Source organism: Tetrao urogallus (genome assembly GCF_951394365.1).
Source record: "Tetrao urogallus genome assembly, chromosome: 7".
Lineage (NCBI taxonomy): Eukaryota > Metazoa > Chordata > Aves > Galliformes > Phasianidae > Tetrao > Tetrao urogallus.
Genome location: NC_136820.1, coordinates 44,065,384 through 44,087,930, shown reverse-complemented (window position 1 = coordinate 44,087,930; position 22,547 = coordinate 44,065,384). Strand labels below are relative to the sequence as shown.

The 22,547-nt window shown below is 40.6% G+C and overlaps 1 protein-coding gene across 5 annotated transcripts in view; it reads left to right on the top strand.

The window, feature by feature from the left end:
- Positions 1-22,547, top strand: part of DPP6 (dipeptidyl peptidase like 6) — a gene marked incomplete at both ends in the record, with an annotated part of 485,505 nt that overhangs the window by 319,036 nt on the left and 143,922 nt on the right. For all 5 annotated transcript variants that reach the window (XM_079538258.1, XM_079538260.1, XM_079538257.1 and 2 more), the window contains 2 exons: positions 11,427-11,541; positions 18,105-18,203. In XM_079538258.1, coding sequence (XP_079394384.1) covers positions 11,427-11,541; positions 18,105-18,203 — 214 coding nt within the window. The remainder of the gene's footprint in view (positions 1-11,426; positions 11,542-18,104; positions 18,204-22,547) is intronic.

The following is a 22,547-nucleotide window of genomic DNA, read 5'->3' as shown; positions in this document are numbered from 1 at the left end:
CAATAGCCAGTGTGTGGAGCATGGATCAGCTGTCACATCCTTTTGTCACTTCTTTGACACAGAACTTTTCACAAAATCTCAGTGCCCTTGGTGCCAGCTTTCTGTTCCTGAATTTGGTGACAGCAAATGTTACATGAGAAAAGGATGAGGTCTGTGACATGATAATTTTGGGAAACACTGTATGGTGCTGTGTAACATGGAGGATGTGTTCTTGTTGTAACTGAGTATGAAGGTCACTATGCTGCTGGTGTCTTCACCAGGTAAAGTGGATTCTCTGTGTATAGTCATTGTAAGGGGAAGAAGAGTTCATAATCTGCAAGTCAAAGAAAGGGCGATCAAGAGCCCACGTGCGTAATTCCCTTGGAGGTGTTCAAAGCCATGTTGGATGGGCCCTGGGCTGCCGGATCTGGTGGGTGGTGACTCTATGATCTTTGAGGTCCCTTCCACCCTAAGCCATTCTACGATTCTATGATAACTTGTGGGACCCAGTTTCCAGCAGTACCATTATGGAGGCAATACCATGGAGTTAGAGGAACTGTTAGTCAATATTAGCGTGAGCTTGAAACTTTGATTGAGGTCTTTGAGGTCTTTTGTGCAGATGTGAGTCCAGCTGTACCAAAGCCATCGTAACATTTTGCTGAATAGGAAACCAGGAGTTCAGAAGCCAAATCCTTCTTTTTCAGAGTATACAGAAGAGTATGCAGCTGGAGTTAGAGGGATCGTGATCTGATGAACGTGAGGAGAGCTGATAAATGGGATTTTGAGCCATAATGACTTTATATTGTATTGCAGAAAATGTTGAGCTGTGCAGGCCAGTAGGAAGGAGAATCCTGCTTTTAATTATGATTCAGTGTTATCTTTCACTGATAATAGCTTTCTTATAATCATAAAATGCAGAAAATGTGCCTTGCTGGTATTTGTGTGTGCACCACAGTGACAGTACAATTAGACTGTAGTTTTAAATTAAATTCTTTTGTTCCTTTTGTTAATTTGAGTTTGATGGTTTTCCCCAGTGCCAGAGCCTAATTTGCAATAGACAGAATTCCTTTAAATTGATTTTTAAAAATGCACCTACGTACAGTACATTAACTTTGTCATTCCCTTATGGTATGTGTCAAAGAAAAATGATGTAACTTTGGATACTGAAGAGATGCATATGTAGAGAGTATGTTAATTGGTAGAGTTCCCATTCTTCTCTGGACATATTTTTTTCAGGCAGTAAGTAAGATCCTGCCTATATTAATTTTCATCTCTCTTTAAAAATAGCACAGCCTCAGCCCCCAACATTTGTTTTCCCCTCCTGCTACATATCTGATCACTTCTAAACTCCATTGTTAGTGATAGAAGAGTTTTATCTTTGAACACAGAGAAGGAGAAAAAAGGCACCACGACTCACGTCCTTGGGAGCGTTTCCATGCCTGACTCCTGGTAAAGCCACAGAGAATTAAGGATCTGAACATCACTGAGGACATTGGCCTGTGCAGGGTGTAAGGAGAGGTTGGTTTCACACTGACAGTCTCATAGAGGGTGTTCTGAGAGGGCTGGCTGGGGTAGTTGGTGAGGAAATTCATATTGGAAGGGTTTTTGGTACCATAGCTTGTGTTTAAGATGTCCTTAAATCTCACAGGGTGAGTGCAGTGGACAAGGAGATGAAGATCATAGAATCATAGGTTAGAAAAGACCTCCAAGGTCTTCCAGTCCAACTGTCCATCTGTTGCCAATATTTCCACTCTAAACCATGCCCCTCAGTACAGCATCTATTTCTTGAGCAGCTCCAGAGACATTGACTCTACCACATCCCTGAGCAGCCCCTTTCAGCACACTTTTTCAAAGATAGAGGACCTTCTTGAGATATTTAATCAGAAGTTGTTCTGAAGATCCTCAGCAATGTAGAGCAATATGGAGATGGCTCTCTCACTGATGAACCTGTTCCAATCACTAAAGATCAGAAAGGAAATCCTTCTTCTGGGGAATAAGGGACTGGTGAGGTGCAGAGAATAATCTCCTTGCTTCTTAGGCACTCACCTTCTCCCTTATCTCTTTCTGAAGCACTTTTGCATGGATGCAATGAAAATCCACTCAAAAGTCATTGTGCTTGCTTGGGCGATTTTTCTGTCCTTTAAAACCCTACTGCATGTTCAGTGCTGTTAAGGTGCTAGCATGAATTGTGCAGGGAGATTGAAAATCATCAAGATAATGCAATTGCTTTGCTGCTGGATGGCAGTGACCCTTGAGAAGTAGGTCTGGGTGAAAAATATTGTAATCGGTTGGTTTTAGGGATTTGGAATTAGACAAAGGAGGATGTACCTCCTCTAATAAAAGAGAAAGGAGAACTGGCTTCAGCAGGCATAGAGAAGACCAAGGTACTCAGTGAGCTCTTTGCCTCAATATGGAGAGACCTCATTGCTAATGCAGCATTATATGGGAAATAAAGTTGTGAAAGTTGGCACTTTGCTCTCCCAAGAGAAAAATGACTTACTGTTTGTTGGTTTTGTTTACTGCGACCCAGAAAGTTTTGAAAATGAAAATAAATGACGACAAAGTTTTTTTGTAATGGGCTGTGAGAGCCTTGGTAAAAATAGAAATCAATTAAAATAGATGAAGCATTAAGACTCACAAACCTCTAGAGACCTTGGTGTCACTTTGCCTGACAGCAGCCCTTGGTGCTGAGCCAGTCCTCTGGCATTTCATGCTGAAAGCCCAAGTACCCTCGAAGAGCCATAATCCATCAAACTGCAGTTTTCCTAAGCAAGGACTGGACAAGAACCAGGGCGAATTATGGCTTCTTTTAAAAAAGCCTTCCTGGCCATCAAATCAGGATATGCATGAAATGGCTTCTGATTTGAGAATATTTGAGGTATGCCTGAGCATTTAGGAAAGGTGATGTGATACAGTCATCTTCTACAAGATCTTCTATAAGATGGTTTGGCTTGAAATAAAAGTTCTGTTAGAAAAGTCTGAAAATAATCTGAATTTTAGCACTGAGAATAAATCTGGACTTGGCAGTTTATATATGTCCTGCACTGTATTTTAATTTTTATAGGATATTCAGACACTTGAGGAATGTGGCATCATAATGTGATTAATTTATGCTATATGGAAAAGATGAAAGGACTCCAGCATGCTACTAAAAATGTTATCAACCTCAATAAGGATATGTTCTGGTTTAAAACAGGAAGGAATGTTTATTTCTTGTGAGATACTGCAGACTTATTTAAGGGAGATGTGTATTTATTATATATATTTGCTGAACTTGACTTTTATGTATAATGCATATCTCAGTAGGACAGAAATGTGTGATTTCCTTCACTAAAGTTTGAGTGTTTCAGTGTGTGCCCATCAGATATTATCATCAGCTGCCTGTAAGTTTGGACATTTTTCTTTGTTCAGTAAGTAAAAGAATTTTGCTTTGCGTCTCACCAGGGAAGCTTAGGTATCATTATGATGGGCTTTGATCAAATGTTTTTTTTTCCCCAGAAGAGTTCTGAGCTGTCGCTGCGGTGTCACCTCACACCATCCATCCACCCCTGGCCCTGTCCCATCACCATTATGGGACATGAGAGGTTGGTCCTATGTCTGACCAGCTTTGACAAACACACCTACATCTGCAGGGCTTTTGGGAGCCATCACCTTGCAACACTCATGTTGGCCAGGGACCTCATCTAAAATCCACCATCCTCCAGAAGTGGAAGTGATGGTGTTTTGATCTTTTAAAAAGTAGCTGATTTATTTAAACCTCTGCTTAAAGACAGAAGGTGGCATGAACAGTTGCAATGAAGGTGCTTCTCTTCTTTCTGGATGTTTATTCTTTTTTCTTTTGGTTGATATTTGTTGGTTTGGGGTTGTTTGTTTGTTTGTTTGTTTGTAATTATTTTATTTATTTGCCCATATATGCATGAAGCTTTGATTGTTAATGAGAGTCACGTATGTTTTGGCCAATGTGGGCCAATCTACCCTTCCATTGTCCCTGCCTATTTTAATTCACACATGCATCCATATTATAAGTAGACTGCCACAGGTTTGCTTCCAAGTAACCTTGCAAGGTTGTTTTTATTTTCTTAGCACGCAGTGCAATTTCTACATCTTGAATTTGATGGACACCTCAGGAGAGTGCAAAATGAAATGATAAACCCATTTTCTTCCCCCCCGGCTGTTCCCATTGCTTTGGTGTTCCTGCCCCAGCTGCCCTCACAGCTTGGTGACCACAAAACTCTGCTGTCTTAATGGCCAATTCTCACATTGTTCCCAAACAAATTACTAAAGAATTACATTTTGTTCACTTCATGTTTTCTTTCCTGAAGCATTTACAAACAAATTATTTACAAAATGGATTATAGGGGGAAAAAAAAAAAGGTGTCTAGGATTTAGTAAAATATTAAACAATTTCTTATGCTGTTTTTCTGCCCAGGGAGATTAAACACCTCACCACTTCCCTTATCACAAATCCTTTCTTGGTATTTAGAGTCAGAAATTGAATGTTATATTCTATTTTTCTGAAATAGAGTTTCTCTAAAAACTGTTACTGTCTGTTAGCAAGTATTAGCATCATGGCATTTGATACCCATATGATGTTTTGACAGCTGAACTTGATTTCAGTGGTCTTTTCCAACCTTAATAATTCTGTGATTCTGTGATTTGTTTGGAACTGGGAGAAGTAAAGGGGAGTTTCTCAAAGCTTTCAAATCTTGCAGAGAGGTTTATTTTCCCATTCCTTGAAACTAATTGTTCAAGAAATAAGGTGGAAAAGTGGCATCCTAGCATGCCTTAGCAGCATCATCTTTTGCAGATGTTCTTTGTATGGGAATGAGCTGTTTGGAGGTTTGTGTGCATTTTGGGTTGGATTGGGTTGGATGGAGCCAGGTGTTCAGTGCTTTATGGTGGTGAAACTGGAGTTAAGTAAGCTTTGTGGCACATGGGGTCTTATATCTATTATAATCTGCAGCATTTGGGCTTTCCAAGTCTTTTCATGGATCTGATGGAAACACAGATTCTTACGAAATAGAATCCTAAGCATCAAACCAATTTGAGGTGATGCCATAGCAGGTATTTCACCCTAGCAAATAGTTTGGTTCAGTTTTAGTAGCAGAACGTAAGTACCTATATCAAACAGTGAAATGAAGTCAAAGAAAAGCTGTTGATTTTATCAAGTCTGTTGCTATTGGGAATAAATCTTTAATTATGCTTTGAATTACAGTAGCAGTTATGTGCCCCTGTGAGCACTGGCAGTCCCACTGTGCCAGGAGCTGTAAAAGGATCTAGGACATGGTGGATGAGTGAATCAAGCTGAAGTTGGAGAATGAAGATGATTAATAAGAATGCATTAAAGCAGAATCATCCCAATTCTCGAGTGAACGTGTCTCAAATCACATACATTGTGTGCCATGTATGCGTGCAGCCATGGCCATCTCCTTTTTCCTAGGCTTCACACAGAAGATGGCCATGTCCTTGGCTGGAGCTGTGCTTCATGCAACAATCCCAGCTTTGTTCAAAGCTGGATGTTAACTCACCTAGAGAAAGAGCTCCTGGCAGGATTTCAGAGGTTTGAGAGAGTTAGACTTGTTCAGCATGGAGAAGAGAAAGCTTTGGGAGGGCAACATTATGGCTTTCCAGTGCTTGAAGGGAGCCTGTAAGCCGGAGGGAACTGACTTATTACATTGTCTGTTAGTGATAGGACAAGGAGGAATGGTTTTAAGCTAAAAGAGGGAAAAGTTAGATTATATGTCAGGAAAAACATTGCTTAATCAGAGGGCAGTGAGGCAGTGGCAGAGACTGCCGAGAGAAGCTGTGGATGCTCCATCCCTGGAGGTGCTCAAAGCCGGGTTGGATGCAGCCCTGGACAGCCTGATCTTGTGGGGAGCAGCCAGCCCATGACAGGGGGTTGGAAGTGGGTGATCTTTAAGGTCCCTTCCAATCCACACCGTTCTGTGATTCTATGATTCAGAGTTCACATTCCCAGTTTCTAATTTACTTTGTCTCTCTGTCCCTAAGCACTAGGGAAAATTGGGAATACTTAGAGTAGTAATATTTGTGCATATCTGTGCAATATCTGTTTATTTGTGCATGGTAAGGTGCTAAGAGAGTGTTGTGATGTGATTACTATGCTTGAGTACAAAAGTCATGTGAGATGCCAGTTCAGGATTGAAAGATGCTAAATTAATCTTCCAGTGCTGTTAGGTTTGGAGGGAATCCAAAATCATTTCATCATAATACTCATAAAAAATGATGGGAAGTTATTAAATATCCATTTCTACAGGAACAGCACAGCTAGGAATTCCAGATACTACTGTATTTAGATTTTTTTACAGACTTTTTTGGTAAATTTAGAACACCATGTTTAGCTTTATCAGTGGAATGTGAAGAAAAGCATAACAGTTGTCATTCTTCATCCCCCTTAATCATTCTGTTGACTTGTGAAGGAAAGCCCACATGCGTGCCATGCCTCATTTGTAAAAGCAGACCGGGTTTTTCTTCCTCTCACTGAGGTCTCTGAAATGTCACCCCTTTAGCATCTTAACAGTGGAGTGTGCTGTAGAGAAGGAGAGGAAAGGAAATAAAAAGCCCCAGCAAAAGCAATTTGGCTTGAATTCAGAGATAAAGATGCAGTTATTTGCTTATTATTGTTTACCTGTATTATGATATTCTCTAAGTTCTTTAGTGATTGAGGTCTGCGATCTGCCAGGCAGGGTACCAAAAATTATTCCTGCCCAGGAAGAGCCTCCATCCTAAATTCAAGGCAGGAGAGCAGCAGAGGACGCAGACATGGGGGAGTGTGTTATCAATCAGCAATACAACAGGAAACCTCCCACTGTAACCGCTTCTATGCTAACAGTTTGCTGCCATTATCACTGCAATTACTATTTTGTTTTTGCAAGGCAAGGTTAATAATCTATTGATACGGACTAACAACTCTTCATCTTATTTGTAGTATTATTCAGCAGTCAAATCTGCAGCAATTTTGTGTTATGAAGAGCTAATTAATGACAAGATTATTTTTCCATTGAAGGTCATAGCAGTTATTGCCTGGGACAAAAGTGTTTATTTCCTGAACAGTGTATTTATTCTGGGCTATGCTTGGAAATTTGGGGGCTGGCTTGCCACATATGTTGTACTCACCATGCTGTGTCTTCAGGGAAAAGTTATAATCCAGAATAATGGAGCACAAATAGTAGGTAGAACACACCTGAATTAACTGTGTGACAACAAGATTTCTTTCTTTACTCTGTTTGAGTGTAGCATTTTGGGCTGTGCTCGGGTTATTTAGTTAAAATAGGGAAGCAAATCGAAAGTTCAAGAGGCAGAGCTTGCAAAAGCACTTGCAAGAATGGCAGGCATGGTAACCATACAAAAGGTTTTCTATAAATCCCATCCAACGTTCCCCAAGCCCGTAAAGTTCTTAGGCAGGCTTTTGTTTCATACAATTACTTTTTACTTTATTTTATTGTATCCTTTCTGAGTTACACTGGCATAACTGAGAACTCAGTCTCCTGTCTGCACATGTAGCAATGCCACTGGGATTTCCAGCAAATGTAGATCAGTTTATGTATTCTGAATGGTCTGTAGGTGCATGACACCAGATAGCACATACTCTCAGTTACTTTTTTTTAAGGACAGAAGTGACAACTCCATGTAGAAAAGTACTCAAAGGCCACCATGACCTGACCTCTATGGTGCTCTTGATACTTTAGGGATTTTGGCCCAAGATGTATAGCATTATTTGGTAATACCAGTGCTTGCCAAGCAGTGTCAATCCGTTAAAAGAGTAGATAATAGCAGGACAAAGGAAAATAGTTTTAAGTTGAAGGAGGGAAGATTTAGCTTGGATATCAGGGGGAAGTTCTTTACAGAGAGAGTGGTGAGGTGCTGGAACAGCTGCCCGGAGAGGTTGTGGATGCCCCGTCCTTGGAGGTGTTCAAGGCCAGGTTGGATGGGACCCTGGGCAGCCTGGTCTAGCATTAGATATGGAGGTTGGTAGCCCTGCATGTGGGAGGGGGGTTGGAGATTCGTGATCTTTGAGGTGCCTTTCAACGCAAGCCAGTCTGTGATTCTCTGATTCTTTGATTCTGTGATGTCTGCAGTGTCCTTCTTTCATTGAACAGCATTGACATAGCTATTGAAAACAAAGATGACTGAATTCTTGTCTCAAAAAGCTATTATTGTAATAATGCCACCACGCAGGCAGACTTTTGGCAGGTTTCAAATAACTATGCCAGAAATAATTTTGTTGACAGCATCTTGGATCAGAACACGTCCTGCCTTCATCCCTAACATGTCAGTGCAGTGATTCTTTCACAGGGAGGAAAATATGTCACCACAAATCCATATTTTAGAGTCTTAAAATACTGTATCTGTCTGGATTTATGGCTTCAAAGTCAGGTTCACAGGTGGGTAGTGTTATTTTTCAATCATAAATGAAGATGAGAGTGATAACATTTACAGTTTGTAATACGCAGCATCAATGGTGGGTGCTTATTTTAAAAGCTGTGGTAACTTCTGTTTTACTTCCCTAATCCAGAAGGAATTAAGGTTTTATGTAAGAGACAGAAGGGGGTGGAAATGGATAAGTGAAAAAGGAGAAAAAAGAGGCTGACAGACTCCCTCCTTGCAGAGGTCATATAGGCTTTGTGTGAATTCTTCCTAAGAAGCAGAGGGCAGGTGATTCACATAGATGATTGGCTTTGTTTTGACATCTCCTATCCTGTTTTTAGGTAGGTTGTTTTGTTGGGGCAGAAACTATGTGTACTTGGTTTATACTCAGATTTCAGCATTGAAGACAAAGTAATAACTTCAGAATTAACAGCTGTAGTTCACTGTTGAGTTTGGATATAGAATCTTTCAGTAATGGGCAAATTAGACCTTTGTGCTGCACATTGGAAACAAACCCTTTGAGATGCCACTTCAGGAGTGCTTCTTATGTGCTTAAATCCTTGGCTGCCAAGGGCTTAATTAAACACATTCCTGGCTTCTGGAACCCACACAGAAGCTTACCTGAGCAATATAAACAGCTGATGTATGCTTGCAGGTGCTCCTTTTTAAGGGATGGGAGCTTGTAGCCAAAGACATGGGGAGCTAGGGAACAGTCGTAAGGCTGTAACATCTTGGAGGTGAAAGGTGGTCACAGTATCCCTTTGGAATATTTTGAAATGACAAGAGGTAATGGCCTTAAGTTGCACTGGGGAAGTTCAGGTTGGATATTTGGAAAAAAATTATTCTCAGAAAGAGTGATGATGCATTGGAACAGGCTGCCCAGTGTGTGGGGGTGTTACCATCCCTCAAGGTGTTCAGGAAATGTGGAGGTGTGGCACTGTGCTGAAGTGGTCATGGGCATGGGTTGATGGTTGGACTAGATGATCCTATTGGTCTTTCTATAATTCTGTGAATCAAGAGAAATAAAGCTAGGAAAGACCCACGATATGGGTGCTGGTTTGTATGGCATTGTGTTCTGATGTCCTGTAAGTAATTCCATTGGAAGAGACTACAAGTGACTGAGAACAACAAAGCTGCTGTCCAGGCCTGTCCTCAATAAAGCTGTTTGTCTTCATTTGAAATGTCATTTATCTCCTCTTCGCTTTTTATTTGGGAAAAATTTCTGATGATGTTTTGAAAGCAAAATGGAAACATTCCTTCTGCTTCGCTGCAGCGTATTAAACCCCAAAGTTTTGTTGATGAATAGTTTTCATGATGTGTTAGAAGTTCCCAGTTTTAGTTGCTGTGCTTTTGCTCCACTATTGATATAATGACTAAAGAATTAATGGAGTTTTGATATGATAACAGATTAAATGGAAGTATCAATGCATCGAAAGCTTGAGAAAATGCATGAATGGGGAAACTTTGTGGTTTGTAGATCTGGGTCTGTAGATCTAATTCAAACCCATGAAGTAGTTCTCTCAACTTTAAAACTTGCATTTGGAGAGCTCATTAGTTTCTTTCCAGGGAGTGTTTCCATCAGTCCTGTAGAGCTGCCTGCACTTCCCTCTGCATGTCCTTCAGACACAGACAGGGTTTGCAGTGGCTCTACAGAAGCACTGTGGTTTTTCAGCTGCTTTTCCCCATTTCTCCCATCATCTTCTTGTGTCACCCCGTGCCCTGCTGTGGAAAGAAGAATATTTCTGCCCCTTTATAACAACACCTGGATTTTTTTCCTGGGTTTATTTGCACTCTGAAATCGAGTCCAAAATACTTGCCCAGTAAAGGTGTTCTGTCCTAAGATGAGATTGATATTTGTAAAGGTACCTAGGATGAAGATGCTATAAAAATGCAAGTATTTACATTCTGTTTGCTTGGTGGCAAAATTATGTTTCTCAAGGACCCTGACCTACTTTTCAGGTTCCTCTATAAATTTTTTCCTTCTAATTACTTTGCATTTCAAATAAAAAGCCAAGTACAGTTGAGAAAAAAGCAAGGAGGGAAGAGGTTGCTAAAAAAGTTGAAAATAAGCTTTCTGGATCACAGAAACCCTTACTCTATTACAGGCTTTTTGTGTTCCTTGGGGAGAGGGAGGGGAGCAAGAAAAGGCTCTGAGCAGGTACCAGGATGTTTGTATTAGAAAATCATTAAATTATACCTCATAATTTAGGAAATGAAGCAAGAATCCTAAATTAGTGTCATGGTTCGGCCTGGTTCAGCTCGGTTCCCTGACAAGTGGGCAAAGGGACCTATGGACCCATCAGCATACTGATGACAAACCATGAAACTATGACAATTAGAGAGGTCAGCATGAAGGTTGAGCTTTTAGAGTTGTTCAGGCTCTGAGGTCTGATCTCTGGAGGGAAGTCAGCTTTCTAGGAAAGTGGAGAGCATGGATGCTTCATGCTGTAGCTGCTTCATGCACGAATGAATTCACTTTCAGTGTGCAATGATAAGGGAAAATCCAGCAAAAGATGAGAGTAAATACAATGGGTGTGCTAGACATGATACCTGTCTTCATGTCCTTAGACCTAACAACATAGGAATGAAGGAGAGGTAGTTTGAGTGGGTGTGATGTTTTCTCAGAAGGCAAAAAAAGTCACCATGGAGATATCCTAATGGATTTTTATCTCCCTATGTGCCCCTGTGAATTATTTATCTCCCTGTATTCCTCTCTAGTATCTTATTTTAAAAGTCATGTGAAAGTTACTGGAAAGCTCTTCATTCAGACCTAATAAGGGTAGGTGGGAAATGGGCCTTTGATAAGCGAGATCGGTGTAGGCAGGCGATGCCTGAGCATCCTGTGGGCACAGTGCACTTGTTTATCACATCATCTGATTTAGAAGGAATTATATTGACACCACAACGTATTACAACATCATGAACTGTACTCGGCTTACCTGCTTGCCTGACCATGGCCACGTGCTGTGGTTGTGCAGGAATACTTTGCTCTTCACTTTCTGCAGTTTGTTTCTGTCTTTCAGTGCCTTTTCTAAACATTTGCTTTCCTTTAATGTTTCTAGGAGCTGGTGGGGAGTAATCCTCCACAAAGAAACTGGAAAGGAATTGCAATTGCCTTACTTGTTATTCTCGTTATCTGCTCCCTGATTGTCACCTCTGTTATACTCCTGACACCAGGTATTTATCACCTTTAACTCATTTTCATTCTGTTTTCTTCTATAATTTTACACTTCCAAGAGTAAAAGGACTGCAAGCTGACTGCAAAGTCAGCATCTAAGGAATCATCCTTGGAGTTCTTTAGCTTGATGAGATGCTGAGTTCAATACCATTTGTAAACAGATTGGTTTAGAGTTTTACATTTTGACTCAACGATCAAGACCACTGCTGAGCTGAAGGTACCAGCATGAGAAACTTGGTTCCCTCAGCACAGATTGCAAGTGTTGTTTTAGAGGTAGAGGGCACCTGAGACATTGATGTGGGGCACTCAGTTAGGACATGGCACTTCCTGAAGTCCATGCCCACATGGAGCTGCAACCAACAATTCACTGCATACCTACGAGCATCTACCATGGCATTGAATACCTATGTGTAGGCACCTAAATCCTTGCACTGCACTGGCTTTCATATATCAGACCATGGTGTTTCAGCTTTACAAAGCAATTCCAGATAGTTATATGCTAGATAACTCCAGCAGATAATTAGTATAACTTCCCTATAAGAAATTCTGTAAGTTAATCTTGTTTACGGAGCTTCAGCACGGTTCTGTACATGGAATCTTTACAAATTACTTCTCTTGCAGTAGCTGCTGAGGTTGTAGTTTTGAATCTTAATGTGATATCATTATGATTATTGATTATTATGTATTATACAGCTCTTGAAATTTCTATGACTTCTTAAGCAGAAGTAATGTGCTTTTGCTGCTCTGAAAAGCTTGCGATCTAAATAGGAAAGGACAGATGAATGAGATGAAAAGCATAGAACACAGTGTTGGAAAGGGTTAGGAGCTACAAAACATAGAATAAGGTAGAAGATCACCTGTAGAGGGGTGTGTAGGAGAAGAAGAGGATCTCCTCATTGGATGAGTACATGCAAGCACAGATGGAATAGATGAAAGGCAGCAAGGGAGAAATTAAACTATAGGAAATGGAAGAGATCAAGGTGGCAAAGAGGAAAATTGAGATGGGAAGTGCAAGGCAGAAATTTCTAGGAACTTGTGGCATGTGAACTGACATGCAGTTCTGGCCCATCTTCCCTGACACCATTCTTATCCAATAGTCCTGCTGTAAGAGGAGAGAGCTGCAAACAGAGAAACACAGGACTTCACATAATTAACTGGAAAATGAGTGAAACAATCACTGAGGTGTCCTTTTGATTACTTAATGACATGCTATGTTCAGTTTATTTCATGCTATCCAGAATTTGTTAATGTAAACATAAGCAGCTCATGGTCACACTAGAGTAATTAAGTGATTAAATTAATTAAGGTTAAACGTAATTAAGAATCATTCTTTAAATTGCTTTTGCTAGGGTTCAGATTAACACCTTTGGGTCATGCAGTTCATCTCTGAGGCATTTTAAGGCATGGCCTGTGGTCTGTATTCACATCGGGCAACGCTTACTTGCTGTGATAAATGGTACCCATTAGTTATGGAAACGTTACCTCCTACTTTATGGAAGTTGGATCCCTGTCTTTTCAAAAATGCATGCCGAAGCACAGATTCCTAAACCCTTACCTGTGGACTTCGTGATGCTCTCAGTGGCTCTCACTGCACAGATGAGAGCACAGGTACAGCTTCCATAAAGAGCAAGATCCCATGTAGGTGGATACGTGGGGAACAGCACAAATACCTTAAGTACAGTCTGAGTCACGAGTCATTCCTCCCACGTGAGCACCTGTAATAAGAATGTCTGTACAGACAGTTAGAATAGTATCTAATGAGGATTAGGAGCTCTGGTTTCAGTTCTGGCCTCTACCATAGACCTCATTTAGGACTTCTCCTGAGCGTTACTCCTCCTTCTCCATAGAGGAGGTGACTCATGATTTACATTTATGTATTTTATATATCCATTAATGACTGTTTTGACTGTAGATACTACAGTGCTGTTGTCCAGGTAAGTGGTGATACAGAAAAGGTGTACTGAGCATTGAGACCATGTTGTTAATGTTCTCTTAGGAAAAAAAAAAAAGAAAAAGTAACTATGAGTTATTATGATTACCTTCTATTTTAGATGATATGAACTGGGAATGTGAAGTGCATGCACTGAGAACTAAGTAAAAGTCGTGTATTTATGTGTTCTTGGTATGTGCACATACACAGACATTTTCTATTTCTGTGTATACACGTGTATAGAAATAAATCACCTAGGTATTAATTAGCACATATTTAGCAAGAGTTCCAAGCAGCACCTTTGAAAATGTCTCTGTTTAAAACTGATCAAAGTGCCAAGTGAATTTATATGCCAAAACTTCAAACCACATTTTTTGGGATTTCTGATATAGCAGAATGGGATTTGGGTTGGTTTATTCCTTGTTGGTGTTTCTGAACTGTCCCCTGCATGCAAATACAAAACCCTGAGCTCAGCACTGCTTCTGTTTTTATTATGGATACAGACTGCTTCATGGTGAGGCTCTGCCAAGGGTAAAATCTGATAGCTTAGGTTGCTGCTGTGGCTTGGCAGCAGCTGAGATCAGTCTTCCTTGGGCCACTGGCCCTGGTGCTTGTTATAAGGACATGCGATGGCACAGGGTTAACAAGTGGCTCATTTCACAGGCACTGCTAAGTGAGACATTGAGGCTGGCTTGGCAAACATCACAAGCACAGTCACTGCTAGTGCTGACTGCACATAGCACTTCCCACCAGAAAGGTAGGAGAGAGGAAGATAAAGAAGCCTGTCCAAAAGGAGATGCAGAATCTGCATCTACCTGCCCTAGAATAGTTCATTGGATGGAGAAATGTTTATCTTTGGGTTTCCAGAAAATACAGTGATGGATATTTTAGCTGTTAGCCAAGGGAGGGATAGAACATGGAAGTAAGGAGGCATAGCAGATTTGTGGATGTTGGGAGCTGCTGCCAACAGTGAAAGTGATATTGGAAAAAATCCTCTTCTCTGCATCTCTCAAGTGGATAGTGCAGCCTGGCGTGAGCAGAGTGAAATTCTTGGGGATACTTCACACTTAAGTCTTTCTTCTGATGGTAATATTGGAGTCTAATCTGACACTACTGTGCTAGTACAAAGATGATTTGCATTTTATCTCTGCATTTCATGCTTGTATCTATCTTGGCCTTCTCCCTGGCTGGGAAACCATTGCTCTTTTAGTATTTCCTTTTGGTTTGAAGGCTGGTTTTACAGTGCAACACCAACACATGTCATGCAGAGATGCTCTAAAACATGCTGAGCATCATTCAGTGCATACAGAGAGTAATTTAGAGCAGGTCTGGGATATAGTCAATATACAGGCTTGCAGTCCATGCTCAGACAAAGAAAAGTGGTTAGCTGGATCACCAGCTGGTATCATCAGGATGGCATTTCCCCATAATGTGAACATCAGAGCAGCCTCATGCAAAAGCAGGAGTAGTGTTAGAATGGGGAACAGACAAGGCTTGTTTAGCAGAGCAGATGCTGATTAAGGTATTTAATGATTTAGGGGGAAAAAAAAGGATTCATATATATCTGCAAGATTCTTCTGTAAAATCAATTCAAACCTTCCAGCTGTGGATTCAGCTTCAGAAAGGCTGAAATCCCTACTGGTTATGGTTTCTGGGAGGCAGGACTCACCCTGCTTCAGGATTATCTCATAAACTGGAAAGAGCACTGTTTGCATTCAGCTGGCTTAAAATGGGAGTGCGGTACTGCTAGCTAATTCTGAGGATTCTTAGGATTATAAAATCCTAATAAAACTTGAACAGTTTTATGATTTGTGTATCTTCTGATATTTTAGAACTGTATTCTTAAAAGAAGCAGTAACTGATGAAAGCTTGCATTTAATAATGCAGTTGCCTATGCCAAAGGCTGTGTGTGTGTGAGACCTGGCATTCCACCCACCTTAGAAAAATGTGAGGCTATTCATATAAGTGATAAAAGTGTGGGATGGAAGCTTTCCTAATTGACAGTTGCTCACTTCTTGCAGCATATGGCGTCTGTATGGGTCTCATCCTAACAATTATGTGTGTATTTGTATTAGCATGTGCAAATGTTTATAGACATGCATGTGCACACACACGTATCAAAGCTGAAAAGAAGGCCCAAAACTACAGAAGTTTTGATTAACAAATCTATACCAAAATATCATTAGGCATTATGCTTAGGAAAAGACTGTTGGTTTTTTGTTGTTCTTTTTTTTTAATATTGTTCCACTGGAACAGGTTGCACAGAGAGGTTGTAGATGCCCCATCCATGGATACATTAGGGCCAGGTTGGATGTGACTCTGGCGGCCTGGTGTAGTGGTTGGCAGCCTTGCCCATGGCAGGGGGGGTTGAAACTAGATGATCTTTGAGGTCCTTTTCAACCGAGGTCATTCTGCAATTCCATTCTGTGAAGAGCAAGGCTAAGGAGGACTTAATTTTGTATGGCTTTTGCTGCTTAGCAAGAGCAGGTAAATATCCAATGTGAAACCAGATGTGAAAAAGTGTCATAAGTATTACACAGAAACATTAATTTCCAACAAAAACATGGATTTTAAAGCTTATCCACTGTGATACAGGGAGCTCTGTTGCGGTGGAACAGGGCTCAGGTCTGCCCAAGCACTGAACAGGAAAGCAAGGTAGGGTGGGAGTTTCTGAAGTGCTGGATCAGGGCTGCCAAGAGATGGACATTTGCAAAGCAAGACATACCTGTCAGCTTGCAGTGCAGAGTATCCCAGGACAGTGACCTGTAGCTGAGCCCCAGGGCTGATGGAAGGAAAGGTGGCTGAGATTGCCTGATCCATCAGACAGCCTCAGAACATTGCTGAAACAGAGAGAAAGTTTGAAAAACAGCATTGGTATCACAGAGGGAAAACAAGCAAGGAGGTCTGACCTTTTCTGTTTTGTTCTGAGCTTTTTGGCATTTTGGATCCTTGTTACATTTGTGCCCCGATGAATGAGGTTTCATCAATTCAGCCCATGTCCTTTTGGGTGCACTAACTTAAAGGATGTGTTGATAGATGAACCCAAAAAATGTGACCAGAGCACGTTTCCCATCACACTTTTGAAACTGAATCAGAAGTAAAAAAATTCATTGTTTTCACTGAATTCTCTCAGCATGCATGTGTGCTGTTTGGTTGCTGGGTTTCTAACCTGGCACTCAAATCATCTGTCCTTGTGTTGTGTGCACCATTGCTGTGCAGGCCCTGGTTGGCATCTGCCATATGGGTCTGAGGCTGAAGAGATACGAGGGCGAAAGAGGTGGTGGGCAACATGCTTGATTCTCTGCTTCCCTGACTTGAAGAAGTTCCAATAACTCTGCAGCAGTGTGGTATCCACCAACTTGCTGAGATGCTCTAAGGTATCCTCAGGTATGATAGTCAGGACAGGGTGGACAACTTCAGAGCCTGAAAGTGTATTTTTGTCTGCTGTCTTTCTGCTGGGGCCAGAGAAATGAAGCATGCATCCTTAATTAGCATTCCAACTTGCCCCTGTGTTAGACGAAAGGTCAGTAGATCTGAATTTTTCACCAAAAGATCACTGGTTAATCAAATATTTTATTATTTTTTTCTCCAGCTCTATGACTGAGGTTAACATAGTACCTATAGAATTATAGAATGTCTTGGGTTCAAAGGGATCTCAAAGATCATCCACTTCCAGCCCCCTGCCACAGGCAAAGTTGCCAACCAGTAGATCAGGCACCAAACGAGGCTGCCCCATCCAACTTGGCCTTGAGCACCTCTATGGATGGGGCATCCACAAACTCTCTGGGCAGCTTGTACAAGTGCCTTACTTCCCTGTCAGTGAAAAATTTACCCTTATCAAATATAAATTTCTTCTAATCTAAACCTCCCCCACTGTTCCCTCTTGTCCTATCACTGCCCATGTAAAGAGTTGATTTCCCTAGAGTCTGTAAGACCTTCTGCAGCTAATATAGTCTGATGCTGCAAAGAAGGAATGGTAAGAGCTTACCACCCTGTCCTTTCCCAAAGCTCCAGCACAGAGTTTCATTTGTGCCTTTTCTTATGCTTTCAAGGTGGCATTTGGAAAGCAGCACCTGAACCAGCTGTTCCCTGACATCCTGCTTCACTCTGCATAATATCCATGGGTGCCCTATGATAGAACCTTACGCCATGGTGGAAACTAACTGCGACAGTTTCCTGAAGTTCCTCTGACCTATTATTTTCATAAAATTATGCAGAAGAACTTGTCTTAATACGTCTTGGTACAATGGAAATCAAATTAAGCAGTGTAATTGAAATGTCAATCAGACTTTAAAAAAAATAATAATAAAAAAGAGCACTGGAGTCTCTCTTTTAATTTGGTGAAAGAGATCTGTACTGACACACCTTTTGGCGGAACAAACCATCGTTCAGAGTTAATTTTTAGTGGTCTCTGATAGCTCAGAGATATTCCAGACATAAATAACTAAGAGATTTCTGTTTGTGATCTATTAAATGGTTGTTTGCTGCATTAAAAATACGAAGGGGTTTATGAGTGATAGAAAGCTTAATGCGGACCATTTCTGAATGCAATATCATAGGACATTACTCACTTACTATACTTTCAGATACATTTCAAAGTAGAATTAATAACTGTTTTTGAATGTGTTACAGTTGAAGATAACAGCTTATCTCAGAAGAAGAAGATAACAGTGGAAGATCTCTTCAGTGCTGATTTCAAAATTCATGACCCAGAGGCTAAATGGATAACTGGTGAGTGAGGTACAAATAATTCTCCGGTTTGTTCCCTGATCTCTCTTTGTATTTCCTCTTTTGTTTGCCCTATTCTCTTCTTTGCTCCTGAAATTACAGAATCGCGTATGTATCATAGAATCACATAGTGGTTGAGGTTGGAAGGGGCCTCAGTCATCTGTCTAACCTTCTATTCAAGGGTGGTAGCTAAAATAGGTTCCCCAAAAATGCAGTCCTCAAATTCCTATTCCAGTTTTCCTCCCGATTTATAGATACGCATATGCAAAAACTACTGCCCTGTTCTTCCCATTTTTCATTTGAAGATCTCCAGTGGACTCATAGCTAGGCATTGACAGCTGCAGCCTTTGTCCCTAAGAGCTCCCAGGATTCAATAGGTGATGGTTAGAAGAAGTGGTTAAAATCATTATTTCACCATAAACAAATCATTTTCTTTATATTCCCTCATCAAAACACTTCTTTTCCAGCAGGGAGGTGAAGTGTTGCTAAGCAACTGGAAAACAGTGGCCCAGCAGCAGCCGGTCTGGTGCTTGCACACACACCATGTACTCTTTTTGTCTTACGCTGCTGTGTGTTTTCTAGTCAGAGGAAAACCAAGTATTGCTGGAATTAATACACGTAGTGCTTGCTGGAATTGAACTCTTTAGGGGACGAAGAATCCAGCTCCTGCTGGAAGTTGCTGCAAACTGAAGAAGCTTCGGCAAGAATAAGTTGATCCATTGTGTGCCATTCATGTAGGTTCCAGTCCAGTTCCTTTTATCTCTGAAGTTATTAGTCTTTCCTTTGAATTTAATAAGGGAACAGGATCAATTCCTTCCTTGTGTTTGGCTTTCCTTGTCTACTACGCCCATTTGGAGCACTTATAATGCCCACAACGAAGAGAGAGTGCTGAAGGGTTGTGTTGAATGAGCATGTTCCCCAGTCACCCTCATCCTAATGGTCCTAATAAAGGAAGAGCTGCTTTTATTGAGATGTTCGCTGCTATTTTTTTTAGTTATTTGATAGACTATGAGGGAATTATAATGAATGAAACTTCTACAGGAACAGAGAGAATGGAACACTGCCATGGGGCTGTGTATAACCTCTCCTCTCTGATGCATATGTTATTTTGTTGATAAAAGGTGTTTTTCAAGTTACATTCACATATTGATGTCATATACACTTTCATTAAGAGTCCAGTCCTAGCATGCATTTGACTCCATTTCCCTTCTCTCATGCACTCTAACTCCAGTGAGTTTTGCCTGCCCTGATGTTACTAAAATATAGTTTCTGTTGAAGAGAATATAAAGTTGTATTGAGCAAAACTGCCTAGATATTTTTGAAGGACTTGTGTTGTTGCTTTGCTATTAATACCACTGATACTGATTTTAATATAACTAGAAAAATTATTTGTAAATCCATAAATATTCTGTATACAAAAGTAATTTGGTGTTTGAAGACAAGACTGCAATCTGCAGTCCTTCATCCAAGGACCCATAGCCATTTTGCAACATTAATTTCTTGCCTGTGTTATAGTTGCTTTTCACAGTTCTCTCTAGCTGGCTAAGTGGTGAAATCTGGATCAAGAATTCTGATAAGCCAGATGAAAGTGCAGTAGCCTGATTCCTAAGCACACTTTCCCATTGGTGTCATATTCTCAGTTTAAGTGCAAATGAAAGAATGCCTACAGCAGACTTGTAAAGCTCCATACAGCAAGAGCGCTGAAATGGCTTAGCAGAAAAATTGCCTATTTAAGTGCCACAAAGTGAGTGATTCTAGCAACGTTTTGTGGAGAATCTGAACAAAAAAAAAATAGATACCTGTGTTCTATCCTTGTTTTCCTTCTCCTCCTATGATTTAATGTTGCGCAGTACCACCATCACTCAGACATCTGCAAAATTCAGTTCTCTCAGCTCTTTAAATCTATGTTTCCTTCCTTTCCCAGAAAAGTATTTATTTACAGGATGACACATTAAATTATTCTGAAAACTTACTGAAATTGATGGGATGTGCTGATGTTTAAGGATTTTTTTGATTCGTGGTGGGCAAGTAGAAATAATGAGTGTCAGATCAATAGCACTGTCATTTCTCCGTTTTCAAATGAGCTAAAAAAAAAAAAGAGAGAACTGGTCTCAAATCTGACATAACTATGCTTCCATTGCAGTATTGGTTATTACAATTAATAATCGTTGAATTTTAGAATGGCTTATGGAGCTTACGGGACCTTAAAGATCATCAGGTTCCAACCCCAGTGTCATGGGAGCTTGTAATTCACTGGGTACACCCAACTGATTGGATGTAGCCTGCTATCATTACTATTACTTGTATTTCCAGCCTTGCTGTTGATGTCGTACAAGACAGAGTGTATGTTGTGGTGACTGCTGTCAGGATTTGGGGCTGTGCTTTGGAGGCTGCAGGATCCAACTGAGAGTGCATCTTTTTTGTGCCAAACACTGGCTCAGCATGGTGAGATAGTCCTTGCAGAGATGTTGTAGCCAAACAACAGAATAAAGCATGAAATAAAAATATATTGGTCAGCAAGGGGTATGGGATGCTGAAGGATGCACTCAGACATCTGAAGAACAAACATTGCTGTCTTTGCTCCCTGCCCAATTGCTGCAGCTGCAAAACTGGGAAAACATTATTTATTCTAATGTGAAGGAGAACAGTAGATTGCTTAGCAAGAGGCTCTAAATGGCATTTTTGGAAATGATTTACTTGTTTGGAAACCTGCCCCCTCAGCTGGAGCCACAGTGTCTGTGTGCCTGGCTCGTGTCTGAGAATGGCAACGGGGCCTTTGCATCAGTCCTCTTGAAAAATGCACTAATAACTAAGAACCAAATATAATACAGCATTTCTTTTATCTTTGATAATGAGACACATATGTTTTACTGCATGTTTTTGAGAGCATTATAGGCTCTCAAAGCTCTTTTTAAGTCTAATATTTAATTTAATGACCTAGAACTAATAAGTTTTATTTACCAAGCTGAAAAAAATGTCTTGCAGTAACTGAGGTAATTTATTTCAGTTTACCTTTAATAATAATGCTCAAATCAACAGTTCATGGAGAGCCCAAATGCCCCCAAGTCTATTCTGTGCAGTGTAAATTCGTCCCACTGTATTGATAAAAGCACTGATGCATTTCAAATGGTGCAGATGCATGTGGAATAAATGAATTATTTATAGTTTGCTTTGCATAGATATTAAGAACTTAATAAGTGCAAATATTATTCACTGTGAAAAAGGGTTGTGTTGAGATGCTGCTTTGAGAGCCCTGAAGACTAGAATAGCATTGTTAGAGCTGTAGCATGGTTAGCTGGGGCATAGGCTTCTCCAGGCTGCTCCTCTGTGATCTTAAGCACTTCTGAGTCACCAAACTCAGAGCCTTTTCCTTAGCAAAGTTGGACTGGAGTAGAAGGAAAGCCTTGATCACCCGGTGAACAATTTCCAGTCTTGTGTGGTGTTTGTAGGTGCTCTTAAACACAGGTGCTGCAAGTTGGGGGCACACACTCACCCCAGCTCTTATCTTGTGTTAAATCAATGTGAACTACTCACTGGTTAGTGTAAATTTGGAAGAAGCATAAAGAAAGCCAGGTTACTCTTTTGGAATACTTGCTTCATTGCTTTCATTTTGGTCAACAGAGATACTGAATTGTTACTTTCAATTATTTTTAATGGTGTGTTGAAATGGTTTGAGAGAGTGGGTTTACTGAACTTAACGGCTCAAGGAAAACTTATCACACTCCCAATTCTGGTGTGCTGAACATCATATTTCCCACCTCATGGCAATTTGTTTTTGTGATATTTGTGTGGATGTTCTGGCTTTTTGGTCACTCTTGAAATATTTTCTGAAATATACAAGAAGCTACCTGGAGCACAGCACAGTGGTTCGTGGCATTGAAGATTTCATTGATCTTTGAGCTCCGCAGCACAGAGAAACCATACAGATGACCTTGTGCTGGCACAGAGACATGACACTGAAGGAAAATGCCATGTAGACCAGAGGAAAACCTGGGGGAAAGACTGAAGGAGGCTATTCTGTTAGCACACCCTTACATGGAGGTTTAGTCAGGAATGACGTTTAGAATGACTTTTTCTTTAATCTGTGAATGTATGAAACAGTTAAGTAGGCACACAGTGACCTTTGAGGTTGTTTTGGTGGCAGTGGAAGTTTCCATGTGCTATTTGTAATCTGAATATCCTCACAAAGTGACATCCTGTGTTGCTAAAACAGAACAGATTAAGGTTCATGCTCTGTCAAGACTACTCCAGTAGACAAGAAGAGCAGAGCAGGTTAAATGTCTTGATCCATAGTTTTGATTTTACAGCCCATTCTGGATCATCATCTTCAGGGTTTTCAATAGATAC